Source organism: Brachyistius frenatus, unplaced genomic scaffold (assembly GCF_029030835.1).
Source record: "Brachyistius frenatus isolate BFR_SWC_R1_liver_20210118 unplaced genomic scaffold, ASM2903083v1 Contig_17, whole genome shotgun sequence".
Classification (NCBI taxonomy): domain Eukaryota; kingdom Metazoa; phylum Chordata; class Actinopteri; family Embiotocidae; genus Brachyistius; species Brachyistius frenatus.
The window spans coordinates 3,695,683-3,718,258 of record NW_027210616.1 but is presented as its reverse complement, the minus strand read 5'-3'; the positions used below and the strand labels follow the sequence as shown (position 1 = coordinate 3,718,258).

Sequence of the window (22,576 nt, the reverse complement as noted above, 5' to 3'; positions counted from 1 at the left end):
AATTCACACGGGGGAGAACACATTGTTAAGCAACTCAGTACATGTGAGTCACAAGAAATGTGGCTCAACAAGAGAGGTGCCGATTTGTTGATCTTTCCCACTGAAACCCAAAAAAAGATTGCAAGATGGATAAGGAAACACTAACTGAAATAACTCTAGCACAATGTGCAGGACTCCCGATCATACAAGTCAGCAGGCTGTGGTAGGAAGCTGGCACTGAATAAGACCTGTTAATGTAAAACTTTAGCTTCCTTTTATGCTCACTGCATTTACTTTTTTTTTCGGGAATTCAATCACTTACCTTCAATTAAAATATATTGGTTCAGTCGCTCACAGGCCAAAGGCCTTCTTTTTTTTTAATTTTTTTTTATTTTGTTGTTGTTTGAAACTGTAATTCCTGGAGTTGTTGACTGCTTCTCATTGATAGGTTATAATGCGACAGATATAACAGGGGTGGTAAGTGCAACCTACGACCAGGTATCATGTGATTATTACAACTGCATTACAAACTGTAGTCTCAACAGCAGACAAACAGATATTTAGAGTATCTTGTTAATCCCAGAGGTAAATTGCAACGATACAGCAGCATAATCAAATCAATCACAAATACAGGGTGATACGTGGTATGTGGGTGACAGAAGTAAAGTAAATACTGTAAAATAATGTGAAGTATTAGCATCGGCAAAGATTCATTGTGACATTAGTTGTCAAGCAAATAGCGACGGGTAAATATTAAATACAAAATGTCAAGATTTCGGTGTTTTATTACCTAGTTGTACGCTGAAACTGCTTCTGCTCAGCATTTGAATATACCATCTTCATGAAGCCTCATTATGCACTGTGCAGCTGGATTAGCTGTATACTCAATATTAAAGGACTCGCTGTAAAGTCCTGTTGTTTTATTGCACGGGGTCACAGGTGTGTGTTTCAATATATCTCGTAGAATGAATCCAAAACGATTTCTGTAAAAGACTCAAATCAGAAGTGCACCGAGTGCAGCATCGGGACTCACTTGTCGACAACCTTAATGCCCAGCGAGCCGGCCGACCCGATGATGCTTTTGACCACCGTCTTGAGGGAGGCGTTCCTCATTTTGAAGCATTCGTCACAAGCTTTCACCTGTGCGATCTCGTACACGGCTCTCACCGACACCATCCCCGCGGTCTCGTGGCCTTCACACACACACACACACACACAGACGAGACAGAAGGCAGAGCATGAATGACACGAAAGTAAATATTTAATAGACGTATCAAGAAATGTTTGGAACAGAAGAGGACAAAGCAAAGGGAATGTGTATGTGCAGATCAGAGTCCGACTGATTTATCAGAACATAACGCAGAAAATGATGCTTGGAGTAATTCAGAAATCTTTCTATTTGTGTGTTGCTTTTTTTAATGTATTTATCGTTACTTTACTGTAATTGTTCACTGTTTTAATGCACTGGTGCAATTTTGGACAATAATGTTTATGGCTAAACAGTAAAATATCCATTACGTATCTTTTTCAAAAATATTTAAATCGACCCATTTCAGTCGATAGATTGATATTTTCTTTGACTTCCTGATATCAGTGTCGGCCCCAAACCGTCGGTATCGGTTGGGCTCGAGATCAGCGTGACGGCGTGGCCGTGGCGTTCGGAATCAACAGCTGAAACGGGGCTGGGGATAGCTTGAAGCATAAAAGGTGGAAATCCATAATTCTCTTTTCTTAACACGCCACCTTTGCACTTCCTTCCTCTGCTACAGATCCAAGGCGTGTCATGAATACAACATCAATCGCAGCAAAGCCTCAAAACTGAGACGCGTGTCCGTTACAGGATGGGCTCAGCGGGGGAAAACTGAAGCGAGAGCAGACACACGACTGCAGCGGCTCTTCTCACCTGTCTTGCCGGCCCCTTTCGCGATCCCCGCCGCTTGCTTGAGGAAGTAAGACACCGTGGGCTGGCCAATTTTCAGCTCGTACGTTCTATCAGGCTGAGGAAACACAGAGGAACCACGATTAAGAACCTGCGATCGACAGAGGGTAGGGTAACGCCAGAGATTATGACGCAGTGAATAATTCATTTCATTGTAGTTCATGATTCCCCTCAGTAGCAACGCCATCTCTACAAAATGCTGCTTATTGGAGGTACAGAATTGTCGATAAAAGGTTATTTTTTTTGTCTCATTCATTCGACTGTTCACACACCCTCATCTCCGTCAGTGACTGTTGCTACAGTCAAAGTTCAAAGTAACAGCAAGAGCACATTCACTAAATTCATTGGCATTTATGTAACAAGGATTCCTCTTTTTCCAGTCGCAGGTCGGCAAAACCCCATTTACGAAGCGATCAGCAGGCTGCCATCTCTGTTTTATTTGTGAGCAGTAGAGCAAATTGGGAAACAGGTTAAAAGAGGACTGAATATTTCGTTTTTATGCAGAACAACAGTGAACATTTCCAAACAACCCTCTGGGTTCTTCAAGCATCACTAAGAGAAACTGATGGGTTAACTCCGTGACCTGAATGTATGCTAACGGGGGAGTGGCACATACTGAGGCAACTAAACTTACATTACTGCGAGCTCCATGTTTCCATCTGACTCGTTTGGAAACGAGAAATCTTGCGAAAGATTTTGCCAACATGCCCTCGGCGGCAACGTGCCATCATCTCGGGGCAAAAATGACATTTTCCAGACAAAAAGCCATCGCATTCAGCATTTAATGGTCCATGAAAAAGACTCCTATAGTATAATGAAAATGTAGGATCAGATCTCATTTTAGCATAATCCCGTTTAGCCGCTCAGCTCACACACTCACACAGAGATGATGTCTTCTCTACGAGAACAAGCCAATGTGTTTGACTAACGTGTCACTGTCTAAAGGGATGTTGGCTGGGGTTATTTAAATGCTACGTCCAGTAAAGAAGCAGATGGAGCTGATAACCTTTCCTTGAGACTAAACTCTGATATCCAGGGCTAGCATTAGCTTCCACACACACACACACACACACACACAGAAAATATCCCATAGTGGAGGGCCTCACAAGTAAAGCTGGTTGACATTACCACAGATAACAAGATAGTTAGCGTGCCATACCAAAAATCACATCTTATGTTACAGCAGGCGGCTGTTTAATGATTCTCCGACACTCGGGCGCTTCTGCTTTGCTTGAGAACAACTTAAAAACCCCACCGCTGTTCCAAACCCTTTAAATCTCTCTCTCTCTCTCTCTTTCTCCACAGTACCACGCACATCGCTTCAGCACGCAGAGAAAAATTCAAAGCCTGCAGGGCCGGCTGTGCTGCTTTATCTACAACTGACAATCAGTTCACAACTTTCCCTTCCAGCCTGATGGTTTAAAGTCTGCTTTGAAGCAGTCACTACACAGTCAGGAGTATAACAACATTAATCTCTTTGGTTTTAATGAACGAACAAATTATGTTTCTCAGCTTCTGACCCTCAATAACAGCTGAAATTAGAGGATGATTTTCAAACACAGCTACGGCTCGTTAAGTTTTCCTGTACGGATGACTTATGCTGAAATGCTCAACATTATTTTCTGCAAATTCAAGACTGAAGTGAAAAAAAAATTCAAACCACAAAGTTTTGCTTAACTTCAAAAAAAAGTTAAAAAGCATTTCCTATCGAGGCTTTAAAGCACAGATAAACACATCAACTGGTCTTCCTCGGGGTCTTAAAGCAGCATGCCTTTTTTAATCCTTCCCTGTGGATCAGAAGAACTTTGTTTAGGGTTATTATTTGTGTCAGTTACTGGCTAACTTGGGTACTTGAGGGAGGGGGGGTGCAACAACACTGGCATATTATCAGCTCATAAAGCTGCTGTGTGTGTCTCTTGAGGAATTCAAGTCTAGGGTTGTGTTTGTGTTAAAAATATGTCGATGTGCACCCTCGTCTATGTCAATTAAACATGTGACAAAATGTTTGACAATATCTATTTAACTCTTAATTGTACTTCTGTACAACAAGCTTTGTTGAGAACGACACTTGAGGCACAACAAGTCAAACGACAGATCAGGAAAAAAAAAATGTATAACAACAGTACAGCCAGAGGACACATCACAACGACATACACAACATCAAGGCATGCAACGACACGACAGAAGTACAGTTTAAAGTTGAATAGACAATGACAAATGTTTTGTCACATGTTCAATTGACATTTGACAGCGTGTATGTCAACATATATTTGGCCCAAACTCCACCTCATACAGTCCAAACATTCACTCTTCTTTAGCTCTGGTTTTGGTCGCTTCCTCAGGTTGTAGTCGGCTCTTTAGCTGCTGAATGCTCCACTATGTTCAGTAGGTATTTGCCAACTCTGCCAGCCTGCTGTTTGGCCCTGAGCAAGTATGCGTTCAGTTGGTTTATCTGAGCTTTTTCATTGAACAGCCGGCTGTTGTTGCAGAAAATAACATCGATGACACTGAATCAGAACAGGAACGCTGCAGGCCACTGACCACAGCAACGAGCTGAGGAGACCTGCAGATAAATCTGTGTTGATATGTTACCAACAGCTTCTTTCACATTTACACTTGATAAGCAGTTCGGAGAAAATATTAAAACCAGCTCAGCTTTGAAATGATACAAATATTACTCAACTTTGAAGTGAGCTAAACCATCCGCATGAGGTGTTTTCATTTTTTTTGGTGTAACCCGTACGCGTGTCTGCTGCACATCTGCTCCCCATCCTTATTTGCTCACCATCTTCCTCTCAGGACCAAAACAAAAATAACCTCCTCAGCCTGAGTCCTTCTGACCCTTTTCTTTTAATTCAGATTAATTCGCTGGCTGGGAACTTTATGAACTCAAATATGAAGTTCAATCCAGTCAATACATCATCTGAAGAAAGCTTACTTCATATTATCTGTTATATGTCACATAAAACAAACACCAGACAATAAAGTGTGGGCTGAGCTGAGAAGATACCACACAGCAGGTGATTTGTCACCACGGTTGTGTTATCTAACAAAAGTGACCTTTCAGCAGAGAAAACGGAATTTTTCTTTATCTATGGAAAAGCTATCGGTTGTAAAGGTCCAATGAGTTGTTGTTGTTCGCCCCTCCATCTGTCAAATGACAAAAGGAAAGATACAAAGACAGAGGGAGAAAAAAAAAGGGGGGGAGTGAGAGCGCAGGAACCGTTATTGGAGTCATAACCCCCCCAAAAATATTTAAGGAACAACGTTGTTGGAAATAAGTGTTAATTGCTTACAAATACAGATACAGATTAGATGGGAGGCGATTAGCTTCGTTTAGCATAAAGACGGGAAACATAGGAAACTCAGAAGTTTTAACGTGAATAGATCTGTGCTGACATTGTTTTACAGGACCTTTATCCAGACGGTATTGACCATATGTTTTCAGTATTTGGAGGGTGGGGGATCATAGCAGATCCACTGCACCCTCTGTGGTCTGAATAGTCACTCCATCAACAAAGCGAAGGTACAACATGCCCAGGATGAAGACAAAAAGAGGCTTTACATCCTTTGTTTCAGCATTCAGCTGCTCAACGAGCTGCGGTCGGATGGTAAGGATTGTCATTCTCTTGCACTTCACACTATATGTCCTTTATTGATGATGCTTTTATGATGTTTAAATGTTGTCTGATGATGATGATCTTTGTCTGAGGACTTAACGTTTTTTTGTCAGAGTATGTGTTGTCTTGTAGTTGTTGTCGGGGCAATAAAGGTTTTCATTCAAAAGGAATGAGCTAGCCTGACTCCGAACCTCTAAAACTCGATCGTTAACAGGTTATATCCGGTTTGCTCAATCCGTATTCAAACATAATTATTGCCTGGCAACGACTGTGATGACGAAACATCAGGTGGTCAATGCGCCACTGTTCCAGTGCACAACTCCTCGTAAAAACAAAGCTCGTTATTTCAGCTATGCTAACAGCGTGACTACTGTGGACAACAAAGTCATGCTATGTTCAGATTGTCCACTAGTTCACGCTGAACAGCTGGCCAATAAGAATGGACCTTGTTCAACATGTAGTGGACAACACCAGGGTTTTCCCTGTTATTATAACACTTAGATTCCCCTGTAGCTTCACTCGGAGCTTTGTTTCATGAATGTTTGGTGATTATCATTTTCTTGGCTGACAGTTTTTAAATAAATACTGTAAAGTAATATAGCCCCAAATTACATCCAAATGCATAGTTTTTAGTCAAATATCTGCCAACCACCGCTGCCACAGCTCCTACGCCCTGCAGAAACCAGAAAACCAGAGAAGAAACGGCATCAGGCTGTTCTATTGATCGACTACTTCGTTTCAGACTGAAATGTCTCAACAACTGTTGGATGGCTTTCTTTTGACATTTGGAGCACACCCTCCTGCCCCTCTCAGGGTGAGTCGGAATAACTTGGGAGATCTCCTCACTTTTCCTCGGGCACCGTCATGAGGTCAAGATGCTACTCCATGTTTGGTTTCAATTAACACGTTCTCAGCAGCCTCAGATATAAATATGCAACACATCAGCATGCTAGCATTTAGCTGAAAGTGCTTCTCTGACAAAGACCTGCTGGCATGGCTCTTTAAGGATCTTGGTTTTGCTTCATGTCTGTTTGTATAGGTATTAAATAAATATGATTGATAAGTAACATTAATTAGTGCTGGCAGTCTGTCGTTTTTTTTTTTTTTTTTTTTTAAACTCTGGACAGAGCCAGGCTAGCTGTTGCCCCCGTCTTTATGTGGAGGTAATTGCCTCCTGGCTCTCGCTCCTCACTTAACACACGGACATGAGAGTGGTATCGATCTTCAAACTCTTTACAAGAAAGTGAAAAAAAAAGTAGGTTGTCCAAAATGTCAATCTGTTCCTTTAAAGTAGGATGAAAGGCATCCAGAGCTGTGCTCAAAGCTACTGACAATCTGAGGTGAAGGATGTCTGAGAAACGTTCGTCTCAAGAGGCGGAAGCATGCTGCATGCACAGATTAAAGCCTTACAAAGTATACAGTACACAGTAAAGTAACACTAAACACCTCCAGCAGATGGCCCTGATGGGCAGCAGCAGGGCCCAAGAAGTGATGGCAGAACTGTTGCTGGATATTGCATGTCAGAATAAATCCACGCCTTTTAAAGGATTAGGCTTCCCCCTCCTTGCATCGCAAACCTAATTACAACACACATTTATTCAGCTGAAAGAACACAACTCTGATAAGAAACAATACGCAGGTGGGAGGGAGGTACAACGAGTCAAACAATATGTGGTTGTGTAAAATAAAAGCTACAAGCTCAAAACCCCTCTTTTATTAGTAATTCACATCTCTTGTATGCACTTAATGCTTCTTGACTCCAAGTTCCTCTGGGTATTGCTTCATTAATGAATGCAAATGGAAAAAGCTTACTACGGTGGTAGAGTATGAATAATGGAAAGTGCTCTGGTAACGTTATGCATAGAGTGGAATTAACCACAATCGTGGGAGGGAGGAGTGCTGAGTGTAAAGGGTCAGGGATGGGTTAGAGAGACCCACAGCGAGCCGCACTGACGAACCTTCACGTGGATCTTGATTGGGAGAGGGATGCCCTCCTTTAGCTCCTTGGTTTTCTCATTGAAGTCCTTGCAGAACTGCCCGATGGGGATTCCTTTCTGGATAGAGAACAGGGCGAGAAAATGAGGAATTAAACATGGAGAAATTGTGGAGGATGGCTTTAAAATGTATGAGGAATCTGAGGCTGCAAAACATTCAGCCGAATGTCACTCGTGTCACACTATGCTGCCAGAACACAGATGCCTGGGCTGCTGTCAGTCAATCAATCAAAGCTTCAGAAGTCTGACGATACTCACACACATGGCTGGTTCAGGGAGCAGCCATGTGACCGAATATATATATATATGCTGTGTGTGTGTGTGTGTGTGAGTGTGTATGCGCAGCTCTCTGTTGTTCCAGACAAAGTGTTTGTGTGTGTGTGTTTGTGTTTGTGTCTGTGCAAGTGTATGTGCGTGTGTGTGCGCGCGAGTGTGAGTGTGTGTGTGTGTGTGTGTGTGTGCGTGCGTGCGTGCGCGTCTGTCACTCGAGCTATGACTGAATGCATGTTGGTGCCCAAAGCCAGAGAAACCCAGTGATGAATGCGCTCCCATTTTCTAGCTCCTGCGAGGCCAACCAGAGCAAAAGCAAAATGGATGGGTGACATTAAGTCAACACCCGGCCAATGCTGCTCCTTTGCACCATTCCTCTTTGGAACGGGATTCAGCGGCAAAGTCTAATGAAGTTTCTAATTATTACTGCTGAAATTTAAACTGACCTTCACCCGCCATCCTTCCCAAAGGCAACACACTGATTGAAATGTTCATTTCAGAAATGAGGGGAGGAAAAAAAAAAGGGGGGGGGGGGAATTTTATACACAGTTTAATGGACCCGTGCGCTTCCATCCCTCCATGACAGAACACACTGAGCAGAGCAGATTGTAATAATGGATCTGATGAAAAGTCAGTCATCCTGAGACATTCGCCAATGACAGGTGGGGGGAGACATTTATGTGAATTTATTGGAGCAGAAAAGTTCTCTGAACATCATCTCCACTAAAGGCTTCAAGAACACCTGATGAATGCTGATCAGTCGCTCGATCTGCATCTCTTCATTAGCGTCTACAACGTTTCTTTGCGTCCGTTAGCACGGGAACAATAAACTGATTGAAATTTCAACACATCACATGAGTCGAGGCAGGTTATTGTTTGAGCTGATGGGTGCTATCGGAATTACAATATCCTATTAATGAAATGAAACGCAGCTCCAACCCTGGGGCCCTCGCTAAGCTCCACCTTCCCTCCCCTCTGTACTTATTAATAGTAATCCCATGCCAACCTCAGTACCTTCTACCAGTGCCCTTCCCTCCCTCCGCCTCCCATAAAACAACACGGCAAGGATAAACAAGCAGGGAGGGTGCTCTAAAGAAAAGCTGAATTAAATATGGATTAATTTAAAAGGTGTGATGTTGGTTATGAGTCCAAAGCAAACCCTCAGGCTCTGCCTCACACATTCAGCTCCCGTTCCCTTCCGTCTGTTCAGCCCATGTCAGATAATGATCGCTCCCATCGACTCAGACAGCCCTTTCATGCCACACAAAGCTGTGAAAAGGCCTCCCTGACCAGCTAGAGATAATGCCTGATGCCTCTGAAATGTGCTTAAGCATGGACAGAGACATTATGCAGACAAGAGAAGGGACTGTGCTAAAGATAGACAGAGGCAGAGACTTCACACAGCCTTTCCTGAACCAGACGGTCCCTCACTGCTAAAAAGATCTCAAATGAACATAAAAAACGGGATGAAGAGTGGCAAATAGACAAAGACTGGCCTGGGGACGAGAGACACGACCCTCTTGGGACAACAGACAGTTTGCCCTGAGCTCTGTACCCATTAAAGTATGCACCAGAGACAGGTAATCATATTTTAATTAAGCTGCTCCACAAAGGTCCGGGCATACCGCTGTCTGAAGATGAAGTTTTATTTTAGCCTCGGGGTGTTTAATAGTTTAACTGCAGTAATTACTACAATTGAACCATGTTGGTAATTGCAATCACGGTCTTTAAATGTGTATAGCAGAGGGCTGGGGTGCCATGAAAGCAAGGTTCAAGGTTGGCTCCTCCAACTTCCCCTGACATTTATCAGTGAAAGAAAGAGAGAGAGATGGCTGGAGCAGTAACATTCATGCCCTGGCCAAATCGCCAACCCCACGCTCTGCATCCGAGCATCTAATCATCCTCGAGTCCGAGCTGCTGGATAAATCCTCGCTCCTTCACCATGACTGATTAGAGCTCTCCAGTACAAAATGGCTGAGGCCCATCACCCAAGGCGGGGCCTTCCATGCTGGCTGTGGACAAGGACATTCAGCCGCACGTCTTCAAAGCCTTCTGACATCCTGGGCACCGGGATTAAACGCTAATCTACGGAGATTTTTCTTGCCGTCAAATCCAGCAGCGACAGTGGTGAGTAATTGCTATATGATCCATTTTGAAATCAGCACAGCCGAATCTTATTACTCATAATTATGGGAGCAATTAGGCATTTGCAATTAAAATCTGAGAAGTGTCCATTTGATTCGACCCTTCCACCATATTCTCTGCCATCTTTTTTGACACTCCCTCCATGTTAATGTGATTGGCCTTTCAGCTTCACTAACTCTTTTTAACAAGATGTAGCACTGGTGTGGCAGGATGGTGTGGGTGGGTGGGTATGTGTGTGTGTGTGTGTGTGTGTGTGTGTGTGTGTGTGTGTGTGTGTGTGTGTGTGTGTGTGTGTGTGTGTGTGTGTGTGTGTGTGTGTGTGTGCAGGGGAAGGAGCATGATGGGAGGAGAGAAGAGACAGCAATGGGAAAAGGGGGGAGACAGCTGAGGTGCATTAAAGTTGTCAGAATGTGGTCAGCAATCTTGGTCAATATTTGAACAAAGAGACGAGGGTTTGTTTGACTGAAGTGAAGTGGAGGGAAGTAAAGTGGAGGCTGTGGGAGGTCCTTATAAATATGGGTGAGTGAGTGAGTGAGTGTGTGTGTGTGTGTGTGTGTGTGTGTGTGTGTGTGTGTGTGTGTGTGTGTGTGTGTGTGTGTCTGCGTGTGTGTGTGCGTGCGCGCGTGCGCGTCTGTGTATGAATACTTCAGCCTCATTTTAATCTGACAAGACTACGAGTTGAAGAGTGTATGTGTGTGCATATTAAGCTGCCACGGACTGCTGACGGTGAGGAAGTGTTCACTGTGTGGTCGCAGGTGTTTCTGCATCTGAGAGAACAAAAACAAAATGAGGGAGAGAGGAGAAGAAAGGGAGTGGAAGAGGAGGGGAGAGAGAGGAAGATGAGGAAGAGGCGGTCAAGAGAAGCATTGTGCTTAATGGAAGCGCGGCAACGATGGAGATAAAGGATACAGTCTCAGGATGAAGCCTCGGGGCAGGAGCAGGATTAATTGCCCCTGGCACACAAGGCCACTGGATAAATTGCCCCCATGCGGGCGGCATGGAGGAGGGCTGCGATACGGTGACAAAGGTGTTCCAGTGGAGAGAGGCTGGCAGCGGGCGAGGTTAATTAAACTCTTCAGTGTGAAACACTCTCATTCATTACCTTCATTAACTTGTTCATTTAATCTGCTCCGGTGTTGGCATTTTATCACATTCAGCCCCGATGTAGCGTCATACAGCTGATTAGGTTTCATGCTGAACCCCTCAGCAGCAGAGGGGGTAACTGATAGCGAGAGGCTGAACAACAGCTCAGGTTGGGCCTAACAGACACAGCTGCACACTGCAAACGGCACCAAATAAATTGAGTTCACGCTGGACATACATTTGACTTGATTTTCCACAGTAGAATCAGTGAATTAGTCTCCAAAGTGGAAAATGAAAACGATTTGCACCTCCAGTCTTCAGTGAACTGTGCTGAGGCCAATATTTAAACCTGCATAAAAGAGTTGAGTGGCACTGCTCAAACGAGCATGAATGCAGAACCAACAGAGTGAACCAAATTCAAGGACTCGTCTCTAAACCAACCAAAACTTCTCTGCAGTGTCTTTGCTTTGTTCAAAACAGATGCAGTCTTCACTTTTTCTACCTGGCATGAGAAGAAGAATTGGCTGTTGGAGGGCATGGTGAAAGCAGGCAGGCACGCAGGCAGGAGGTGGAACAAAATGGATTGCATCACGACAAAACATCCCATTTTCAACTCCATTAGGTCCCCCTCACAGTCTTGACAGTGTTGTGCTTTTTGCCACTTCACATGATTAATCACGTGTGGAGGCTGCAGCAGAAACGCGGGAGCCTGAACTGCAGGCAGCTGTGGCTCCACGCTGGAGATGACTGAAAAATCACAAGATACGCTGACATGTCGAGGGGAAACGCACAAAGAAAGAAAGGCAGGGGCTGGAATAAAGTCAGACTGCAACAACAACTGATCGCGGCGCTTTATCAGAGCCGCTGTTTGTGGAGTATTCAGAGGCATAAAAAGGGGAATTTTACAGCTTAAAGGTTTTATTCTAAAAAGGGGAACTTTACAGGAAAAGTCCCCCCCTCCCCCCTATTTAAAAAAGGTTGTATAAAGCTTTTTGATAAATTGACTCGAGTGACGTCACTTGAGTCCGTGCTGGGGCTTATGTTTGAAAATTAAAAACACATGGAGTTGTGGAGGTAGAAAGAAGTGAGCTTTTCAAACCTCTGAATCCATTCAGAGGTTTGAACCCTGCTCGAGGCTATTAGCTCCGAGCGTCATTCGCTGATACCAGCAGAAAATTTCTGAATCCCAATGGTTGGCAATCAAGGTGAATTAGGGGTAAATGTAGGTGGGCCAGGTTTTGACAAGGAAGACATACGTGTTGGATGAGACAGACAATATCTCTGCTGCTGTTGCGCCTCTGGTTGTAGAGGTGCAAAGCTAAAAGGTGGAGTGATTCATGCCTCGCACTGTGAGGTGACACTGAGTAAGAGCCAAGAGCAGGAAGGTGACGCCACACAGTCCTGTTTGTGGAGGTCAGCCTCGGGTCTGATGTGGAGCAATGCTCACTGTTGACGCCTTTAGCATTCTTGGACAGTCTGCAACCCCGTAAGTCCTTCCAAAGTTTCCCAATCATGTCTGAAGCAAAAAAAGTGATGAGTGCACAGTACTGTGGACAGCCTGCCCGCCTGGCTGCCCCTCGTCCTCCTCTGCTATTCTCCATGTTCCTTTTTCCTGCCTCGCTCTCCCCCTCTTTCCTCTGTGAAAGTGAGCCAGTGTGCACAGTGACCTTCAACCACACCCACAGGGAACAAAAAAACAGAAAGACAAGAAAGGAGGAGGGTGAGGGGGGGGGGGCAGGATGGAGGAGGGATTGGGATAAACATGAGGAGAAGGGTGACAGAAAGGCAGCAGAAAGAAGAAGAAGAGGGGTGAAGAAGAACACACACCCACAAAAACTCCAAGCGGGAGTGGGGAAAATGGAAAATCTCTCTTCTCTTAGAAGCCAGCGGACCGCAGAGCTGAATCTGACAAGAAAGATGACTCTCCATCCCCTTTCTCACCAGTCTGATTAAACCTCTCACTCTAAAATGAACCCGGCTCACTGAGAGCCACAGAAACGAGGCAGCTGAGGACTTGAGCCTTTTGCTAAAGGTGCAGACTGGGACTGCCTACAGACACACTTGAAGGAGCAGGACCTTGAGGACAAGGTGACGCCACGTGAAATTTCTTCAAACTCCATCTGTAGCTGACAAAAGGAGCTGAAATTGAATTCTTGAACGAGCAAATGAGGCAGCCCTTTTTTAAAAACTGCTTCCGAGAGATTCATTTTCGACCAGATCTGTCTCCGAAAAATCCCAATCCTTCTGTTTAAGTATGCGCTAAGCCGGCCGTAATGAGTTAATCTACAACAGAGGAATGATTTCCTTGTGTGACTAAGACAGTAAGTAGACAGAAGGAGGACTAATTAAAGTTGTAACATCTGCCTTCTGAGGTCTAAATGTGTCTACAGTCTACAAGCATCTTTCGCTCCACTTCCCCCCCACTCCTTTTTCAAGTAGAGAAGGGTAAATAAGGTGCTCCCAAACTAATCTTCTGCAAGTGGCATCATTATTATTACCATAACCAAAGAGTATACTGTAACAGAGGACTCTAAAATATTCATAGTATATTCTTCCAGTTAAACTTGCACAGCTGATGGTGGAGGAGAGGAGGAGAAACTGAGGAGGAGGGTGGGAGGTCTGGGCTGGAGCACGTAACCTGCTTACAAATTAACACCACAACCCAACTCGGACAGCGTGAGTGAGTTTCTCCTCGTCCTCCTCTCGCTGTTGCACCGCTCTGCCTCTTTGCTCGTGAACCATCTTCTCGGTTGGATAGGTCTGCGGTCTTCACTTTATTCCGCGCCGCCGCCGCCGCTGCTCCACTTCTGACCGACTTCCCCGGCTGCTCCGCACAGCCGGAGCCCGACCGAGCAGCAGCTCTGCACGGCTCTCTGCCCCCGCCGCCGTGTGAAAAGATAAACCGACAAACAGCAGACTCCCAAGACTGCGGGAGACGACAGATCCAGATCCGCGCCTCTGCAATAACCACGGAGCCAGCCGAGGGGGACGGAGATATCTGCCATGCCAGATCTGCACGAAGGAGGAAATCTTGATAAGTATGAGCCGGTTTTTTTTTTTTTTTTTTTTTTTTGCCTCTACAAACTCGAATGTGCTTGGTGTGGCATGTAGACATGACTTTGCCCTCTTAACAGCCTCTAGATGAGCCCTCTCCCGGAGCCCGACTGTATACAAACACCCGGACAGTGAGAATAAGACTTTTATCACCGAGTCCGGCTCATCAGCGACAATAAAAGAGACTTTATTGTCCACCGACTGCGCTTCCACTTGGGGGGGAGGGAGGAGGAGGAGGGGGGGCATTACTTGCTGTAAATCAACAAGCCGGGAAGATCGAGCCCAAGTGCAAGACGAATGGTTTGGGTAACTAAAGCTCGACTTTACTACCAGCCATGCGCGGATAAATCCACAATACCTGCTGTTAATAGGGCAGTTATGAAAGAGGTGTTGCAGAGAAGAGGTTTAATAGAGATTGTTCAAGGATGCAACGACAGCAGCACCGCATGCTGGGCAGCCAGGGATAACCAAATGTTTTAAGAGGGAAACAAACGTGATAACTGTAAAAAAAATAAATTATAACAACATCCTTCGGGCAACTCTTGGGCTGTTACCTGACAAATCAACAGATGTTTTAGTCATGTGGCTTCAGGTCCGGAGAGAGGATTTATTCGGCATTATCAGGGATTGCACAGCCCTGACTCTATTAATTAACTAGTTTGCACATAATGGCTTAGATGTTGTCCTGATGCCCTTGGTGCTCCGGTGCCACCTGTGAAGGATTTGGTCTTTGATGCATTGTGGAGCTCTGTAGGGTGGGTGTTTGCATATGGAGATAAACTGCTGTTGTAGACAAATTAATCTTTGCACTGCATAGATTTCTGTCCACCTGGGAATCACCCAATATTAATGGAAAACAAATACAAGTGGCAACCCCACCCCTTGCTTCATCTCTTGTCAGTGTGCGGGATGGAAATGAATTGCTATTTGAACGATTACTTAGATAATAGTGTACATGGTGCGCACTCATGTCACACATTGAAATGCCCAGAGGTGGATTAAATAGAAAAAAACGGGACTTTCAGTGCTAAATAGAATGTATACGATTCTTTCAACAGTACAGTGAGCCATTACTTATGCTTACAGTGAAATAGGTTGCCTCACCGTGTCAACAGCAGTGTCACTTTGCAGACAGCAGAATGATGAATTTGGTCATTATTGATGAGCTGAGTGGACGCACGGGTTGTCATCCCGGTTCCTCACTCAGAACAGAATAAATTGCACAGCGTTGACAGCGAGTCCAAACACAAACACAAGGTGACGGGGAGATTTCCGGGGTGAAATTTAAGGCGCAGGTGGAATAACTTAAGAGGCACAACCGAGAGGGAGAGAGCGAGAGAGAGAGAGAGACAGCTGTAACATTCAACTTCTTCATCCCCCTCCTCCTTCTCCCCTGCAAGCTGAGGTTGTTTCCAGAGAAGGAACATTTTTAATTCCAATATCCTCTCAATCTGCAGGCTTGGTGAAATTCATTCATTTTTGAATGTAGGATAATCAAGTTGGCGTGTGCCGTCAGACAAAAGGCTTTAGATTTTACAAGTGCTGGCATGATCCACGCCTGTCCTCCCACCATGCCTCCGAGCAGATTAATCAGTTGAGATGGTTCCTTTTCCTCATCTCTTTGAGTCATCGGTTTTAGAACAAACCCTTAATGTCTGGGATTTTTCAATACGGCCGGTGATGAATACATTTGGATTTCTCCAGGCCAAGCTGGCTCGTGAAAATGCATGGCTTCATATTAGCGTGTAGAAGCCACTTTCTATCTGCATTTGAGTCTTTTCTTCTTCATCACTTCCCCCGGAGCTTATTTATGAACTATTACCATCATGCAGTAACACTTTATTAGGCATGTAGACAGCCAAAAGGCCTATTAATCTTTCACTTGCAGTCTTATATATATATATATATATACACTCACACACACACACACGCCATCTCAAACCCCCTTTGTCTTTTTTTTTCTTTTTTCTACCCAGTAGAGTTCTTCAACCCTCTTCAATGATTCAGACAGGACCAAGGAGATGGCAAAGCTCCTGTTAGTCTTACAGTGAGGGAAGAGATGTGTCTTCTATCGGCAAGATATCAATACACATTTTTCATTGGCCGACTTTTCTCAGAGGCAGCAATCATGCTGACAATCTCTCGCTCAATCATGCTCAACTGTTGCTGTTAGGACACATCTGAGCTGGTAATGATTTTATATTATAATGTCATCGATCTAGCTGAGGGGCTGGCACCCCCGAGTGGTGCTGAGCAGATAACAGACAGTCCAGTGGTCTGTGCAGGGATTTTCAGCTAAATACGATAAAGATACGTCGTTTCGATTACACTGTAAAGTCAATGATCATTTCTCACACCGAGATCAATACTGAGGTTAATGCCGTCTGTGGCTGACATACGAGCAGTAACAAAATAAAATGAACCCTCCTATTCAGCCAAATTAGCATTGCCAGCGTGCACTCACCCGGATGCACACGTGTGTACACAATGACAAGTCAAACGCATCTCTAAACAAATAGCAAGTTATCAATATTCATCTGAAATGAGAAGGGGATTTGAGATGATTAAAGGCTGCAACACAGTATGAGAATAAACATGGCAGACTATAGAGGCAAAGAAAAGGCTTTGACAGGGCACCTGGCTGCGCCTGAACGCAATTAATTAATAATGAATAAGCTCAGTACAAAAAAGAACAGAAATAATAAACAGAAAAGGTAACAGCCGAGAACTCTGAGAGAAAAATCTCTGAATCAAAGGGAAACAATGTTTGGACCTTCATGGAAAATGAAGACTATTTAATTCAAAGAGCCGCAGAGAAAAAAACAAAAAAACAATTTAATAGGCTTCCCAGCTTGAGCAGCCAGGGTAGATGGAGCTCTGGCCAAAGATGAAGGGCACTCTGTGCTTACTCTGCAGCTAATGTCTTTAACCATAGCAACAAGCATCTAACTATTTTACATTTGGTTTTGAATTAGTTTGGAAAAAAGCGTTCTTATCCAGCAGACTTGTCAGTTTTACTGGGGACAGATGGCACCGTGCAGAGCGATGCGAGCACAGCTTGAATCTTGACGATGTAACAGATTTCCCACGGTGCATCTGTGTGTATGTCTCTTTCAGGCATGGTGCCCACGCCCCAGGTGTGCGTATCAACCCTGGTCACGGTGAGCACGATGGCAGTGGTGGACCTCTACTTACTGGAGCAGAGCATGCTGGGAGCCCGTGGTCTTTCAGGACCCAGTGTGTGGCAGTGTGCAGCAGTGTTGCTAGGTGATGTGGGCTTCCTGCTCGCACTGCGCTTCGTCTCAGCTGGTGTGGTGTCGGAGGCACGGTCGTCACGCCGCGGTTTTGCAAACGCCCTCTGGTTCCTGTTCCTGTCACTGCTCCAGCTCAAGCTCTTCTTTGTCTGCCACAACTACAGGCAGGAGCGCCGGCCGCCCGACCCGCTGGCCAGAAAGACCCTGACGCTGCTGTTGTCCATCTGTCTACCCTCCCTGTTTCTCATCCTGACGGGAGCTGACCACATGACCCCGCAGCGTAGGAAGCAGGAGGTGCGGGGCCGGCTCCTGTGGGTGGTGGTCGACCTCCTGGATGTGCTGGACCTGCAGGCGGGGCTGTGGGAAGCCCAGGGAGGGTCCGCGGCGGGGACTGGAGGTGTTGTTGAGCAGAAGCTGCCCATCTGGGCTGAGGGTCTGGTCTTTTTTTACTGCTACGCCCTCCTGCTGCTGCTGCCGTGCGTGGCCCTCACAGAGCTGGGGGCCACCGGACTGCCAGGACAGAGAGGACCCCGTAAGGAGGCTTTGTACCCCTGGCTCAGCTTGGTCACTATCAATATCTTCACCCTGGCACTGAGGGGCACAGGCATGCTGTGGTATAGGGACCCTCGTGTGTCTACTGTGTTCCTGGGGAAGAACCTTCTGGCTCTGGCTGTGAAGCTGAGCTCAGCCTGGGAGAGACACAAGCAGGAGCGTGGTGCTGCTGGAGCTGGGACTGTGCCTGGAGCAGAACCAGGAGACTCAACCTTGCCAAGCCAGAGTTCAGAGCAGGGAGAGGGCCAGGCCCAGGGGAAGTCTCCTCCCTCTCATTATCACACACTGTCTCGTTCTCAAAGCCACACTCTCTCCCACGTCAGCCTGGAGCCCACAGCGACGCCCTTAGGACCCTCTTTCATCTCCCATGAACTCTAGAGAATGACTCTGCACATGCACGCATGCATAAACACACACCCACACTCCAAACTCACACCAGCCGAGCCAGTATCACATCCAAACAGATAACTTGTATTGAATTTCAGTACAACAGTGACGGATGTAATGTAGAGCTGCAGAAATGCATTTGGCAAGCGTGGCTTTCTGCACATTTTGTTGTGCTGGAAATAACTCAAAATGCACTGCTGTGATTTGTGGGAGTGTGTTTTTAAAGTCAGCACTGTGAACACACCTGTGAGACTGTAAAGAATATTCCAGAAATCTGTGTTGAAGTCTAGTAGTGTTCATTGTTGTTTAATCCGGGTTTAACTGCCCTTCCTGCCGCACTTTGTTGAATTCTGTTGTACGTCGAGATATTTGTTTTTATTTTTCACATTTATAACTAAAGGTTTAATGCTGATTTCTTGCTAAATTTCCAATGCTTCTCGACATACTGTATCTGTAGGGGTGAGAAATACAAATCCGAGTTCAAATTTGTGTGTTAGATTAGACCACAAGACCATTAGATGCTAAAATACACCCGGTGACCTTTCAGTGTTTTCTCCGTTACTTTACAGGGAACTTCCACAGAGCAAAGTTTAATACCGAGGAGTGATGATTCATGTTTTTTTCTTTCAGTTCCACAGAGCCAAATCAAAGTCTGATCAAGACCCCAAGTGACATTCGTCCCTCAGATTTTTTTTTATTATTATTTTTTTTTTTTAGATGCATGAAGAGGTAAGACTGTAGAGTATTTTCAATATAAAAATTCAAAAGTTAGGGAGAAGTCAGAAAAAATAAGCACTTACTGAAGCAGAAAGATGTCTTTTTCCTTGTATCCTTGTATCTTTTTAATAGTGTCATGACCTCCTAGATATATCTTGTGGCCCCTTGGAGGGTCCTTGACCCAAAATTGTGCACCGCAAGTTCCATGGTGCCAGATTTTCATCCCATTCAAGGGGACATTGACTTTTATTACTCATTAGTTCCTCTTATTTGGCAGAAAATGTCAAACTTTTGACATTTTTTTTATGTGACTTAAATGCAGAATTTAAACATCAGTTACCTGGATATGACTTTACTTTAGTAACTGAGAAATGTATAATGTACCTTCACATACGTTTCAACATCTGCTCTTCATGTTAACATCATCAAGCAGTGATTTTAGCACAACAAAATGTGCAAAACCGAAGATGCCGACAACAAAAGACGCTGTTTGCATTAATACAATCTTTGACCGGTTTTAACACAAAATACAATACAGGTCTATTTTACTACTTTGTTTACAAATACTTAATGCCAATGTAAGTAATCCCTTTACAGGTCATGGAAAATTCATGTTTTGTTGTCTGTATTTGTCTTAAAGTGTGTGTCGGCCATTTTCAAAGAGAAAAAAAAACAAAAAAAACAGTCCAGTGTTTGACCCTTAAATTTTTCACTTTAGAAAAAAATACTTTTTAATTCCATCTGAATTATGGATGGAGCTTTTCATTCATGAGTTTAATCAAGATGTTGGGAGATTATGGGTCGAAACAGAAGGTGTAGAGGACGTACAGTACAGTCAAGTGCCTTGTTTCCTCATGAAGCTACGAGCCTCTGGGTCGTTGAGAGGCGCGCGGACACGTTATGTGTACCATGTGGAACTTGGACATATGCCATGTGTATACTGTGAAGTTATTCCACAGCTGTTGTCAGCTACATCTCCAGGACAGGAAACTAATAAAGCGTTTCATACTTGCCGAGTGTTGACAGTTCATTGGCTATTATGTAGCAGCGTTATTGGCAGACTGTCAAACACATGGGCAAAAAACAGGAGGAGTCAGTTCAAATTATTCAAGGCCACGGGACTTTTGGGACAAATAACTGCCTCATTCTTGCAAAACCTCCACCCACCGTATTAAAGCAAATTAGCTCTCGTTCTGCAGTTGCAGGGAATTGCATGTTTTTTTTTCCCCCCTGCTGTACTGGCGAAGCGAATGGAAGCCTCCCTGAATATTCGGGGCAGAGAAACGCGCTTTTTGCTCCACGGAGCGGCATGCTGACGGAAGGCCGTCATTTATCACAATTATGCCAGCAGCCCCATCAGCTCAGATCCCCTCGCAGTAATCCTTGAGTGTGCTGTCGTGTTGTCTGCCTTTAATGCTCAAAGAGAGAGAAGTCTGGATGTGATGGGCTGTGCGTGTCAAGAGTGGTAGTAAGTGCGCGTGATGTTTTCCAGAGTGAACTGGCTCTTTGCTCACAGCGGCTGTGAATGCACCCGTCAGCCTGTCCTCCGAGCTTTAATGGTCCTAATAATTGAAATTGAGGCTATTTTTTAAAATTCCAAGAGTTCATTCTCACTGCTTTATGCTTGATTTACAGGCTGTATTTACAGGACGCATTAAGACTAATGCACACTCTCAGTCACAGAAAGAAATTCATTTAAAGTTTCAGTTGGGAATTTCTCTTCGGTTCAGAGAGACTTTTAAGGGAAAGCACAGAGGGATAACCAGCGTAGTAGACTGCATCCAGCTCTCGCCTCCCCTCTTTCTTTCATCTCCTCCTCTCCTTTGCTCACTCTACATTTCAAACACATGCATTCTGGATGCACTCCCTGTTGGGCAACTTCTCATATTTCTATTATACTAAAGGCGGTGACTGCATAGGCAGCAGACTCTGCAAATGACTACCTCCTAGAATTTGTTACACCTGTTAAGCTCCGGATACAATGCTCAGCATTTTCCCTCAGCTCCCACCGATTCTCATAACCAGCATCTGAAGGAAAGAGCATTGCTCTCTTATTTTGTTTCTTCTTCTACTGCTCTCTCCATTGTTCGCTCTTCTTCCCCTCTATTCGCCTGTGCTAATTTCAAACTGTAATTATTCTCATGCACCAAAGCTGTCAGTTCCCCTTTTTTGTCTCCCAATTCCCTCTTTTATTTCTCTCGTTTGTTTAAATTTGCCCTGCAGCCGACAGGCGGCCTACCTTTCTGCACTTCCCCTGTCAAGGGTGGTTAGTCAGAGACGAGTAAAAAAAACCGAGGGGGAGAGGCTGGCTAAGATTAAAGGGCCGGGCCCACTGCCATTTTTTTTTACCGTTTGCGACACACATTGCGAGCTTGATGGAGCACGGGACCCGAGAGAGACAAACACACACAACACGACCCTCGATAACAATGACATCCCAAACAGTCCAAAAGGAGGCACCTTTACACAAACGTATAGCTTTGTTTTGCCTGGTCGAGCACTTGGTTACAACCCATCTCACCTCGCCCTGACGTGGCGACAGCTGCAGTATGCCTACGAGCTCACAACCACCTAGTCTGGCAGCGAGAGCCACATTTAACAGACAGATGTCTAAATCATTCATCACAGCACGCACCATCAGCACCACTGCTTCTGGAGGGAACTTCAAAGTATACTCTATGAGAAAGAAATGATGCAAAAGAGTATGTGACTCTTATGATATGCGATGCAGCAGTGGAGACAAACGCATACTAATACAGGTCTCAGAAGTTGGGGTGACATTCACCTGAAGCTGAAATTAAATAAAATTAACAAAAAAACAAAGCAGGACTGAGTACATCAATCGACAGAAAATTAACCACCAACCATTTTGATAAATGCTTAATTGTTTAAGTTCATTATCAAACACAAAAGCTGCACATTTGTTGGTTCCAAATGATCAAATGTGAGGACGTGCTGCTGTTCTCCGTTTGATGACACTGAATACTGAACAGTGGTGGAATTCAGTAAAAGTAGCCAAAACGCAGTGAAGAAATTCCCTGTTCAAATTAAAAGTCAGCATGAGAATCAAATTAAACTTAAAGTGCTGAATGTAGTTAAAGCATAATGGTGATTATGGGGGTGATTTTAATCATTTTATATTCTAGGAGACAGATTAAACTTGATAATAATTTACATCCTAATTTATTTCTTTACTACAATTAGTGGAGCTGAGCAATATATTGATAGTATATCGATATCTTGAGTTTTAATGTTGCCATATGGTATGAGTGTTGTCCTTTTATGCTTTTAAAAGCTGCATTATATTAGGACTATTGTAGATGGACTATTATTTGCCTTTACCAACTTAGTTATTTTATCCACATTTATGATAATTATTTATAAAAATGTCATTGTGTAAATATTTTGTTAGGGCATCAATACCCATCCCAACAATATTGTTACAATATTGATACAAAGTTTGATTTGATTTTGTCCATATCGTCCAGACACTCTGATTCTGTAACCGAAGCTGACAAAAATGCAGAGGAGTAAACAGTACCATCAACACATACCTCTGAAAATGAGTGGAAGTACAAGTAT

The 22,576-nt window shown here is 44.4% G+C and overlaps 2 protein-coding genes across 2 annotated transcripts in view; one reads left to right on the top strand and one right to left on the bottom strand.

Moving 5' to 3' along the window:
* Positions 1-22,576, bottom strand: part of mrpl11 (mitochondrial ribosomal protein L11) — a 40,349-nt gene that overhangs the window by 1,682 nt on the left and 16,091 nt on the right. Inside the window, exons 3-5 of the mRNA XM_069694397.1 lie at positions 7,497-7,592; positions 1,883-1,976; positions 1,013-1,172 (exon numbers count right to left, since the gene is read on the bottom strand). Coding sequence (XP_069550498.1) covers positions 1,013-1,172; positions 1,883-1,976; positions 7,497-7,592 — 350 coding nt within the window. The remainder of the gene's footprint in view (positions 1-1,012; positions 1,173-1,882; positions 1,977-7,496; positions 7,593-22,576) is intronic.
* tmem265 (transmembrane protein 265) lies at positions 13,650-20,007 on the top strand. The gene is made up of 2 exons (XM_069694395.1): positions 13,650-14,068; positions 17,202-20,007. The coding sequence occupies exon 2, from the start codon at positions 17,204-17,206 to the stop codon at positions 18,266-18,268; it is 1,065 nt and encodes a 354-aa protein (XP_069550496.1). The 5' UTR covers positions 13,650-14,068; positions 17,202-17,203; the 3' UTR covers positions 18,269-20,007.

Excerpts from the sequence above, each read along its gene's own strand:
- tmem265 (XM_069694395.1), top strand. The coding sequence starts at position 17,204 with ATGGTGCCCACGCCCCAGGTGTGCGTATCAACCCTGGTCACGGTGAGC.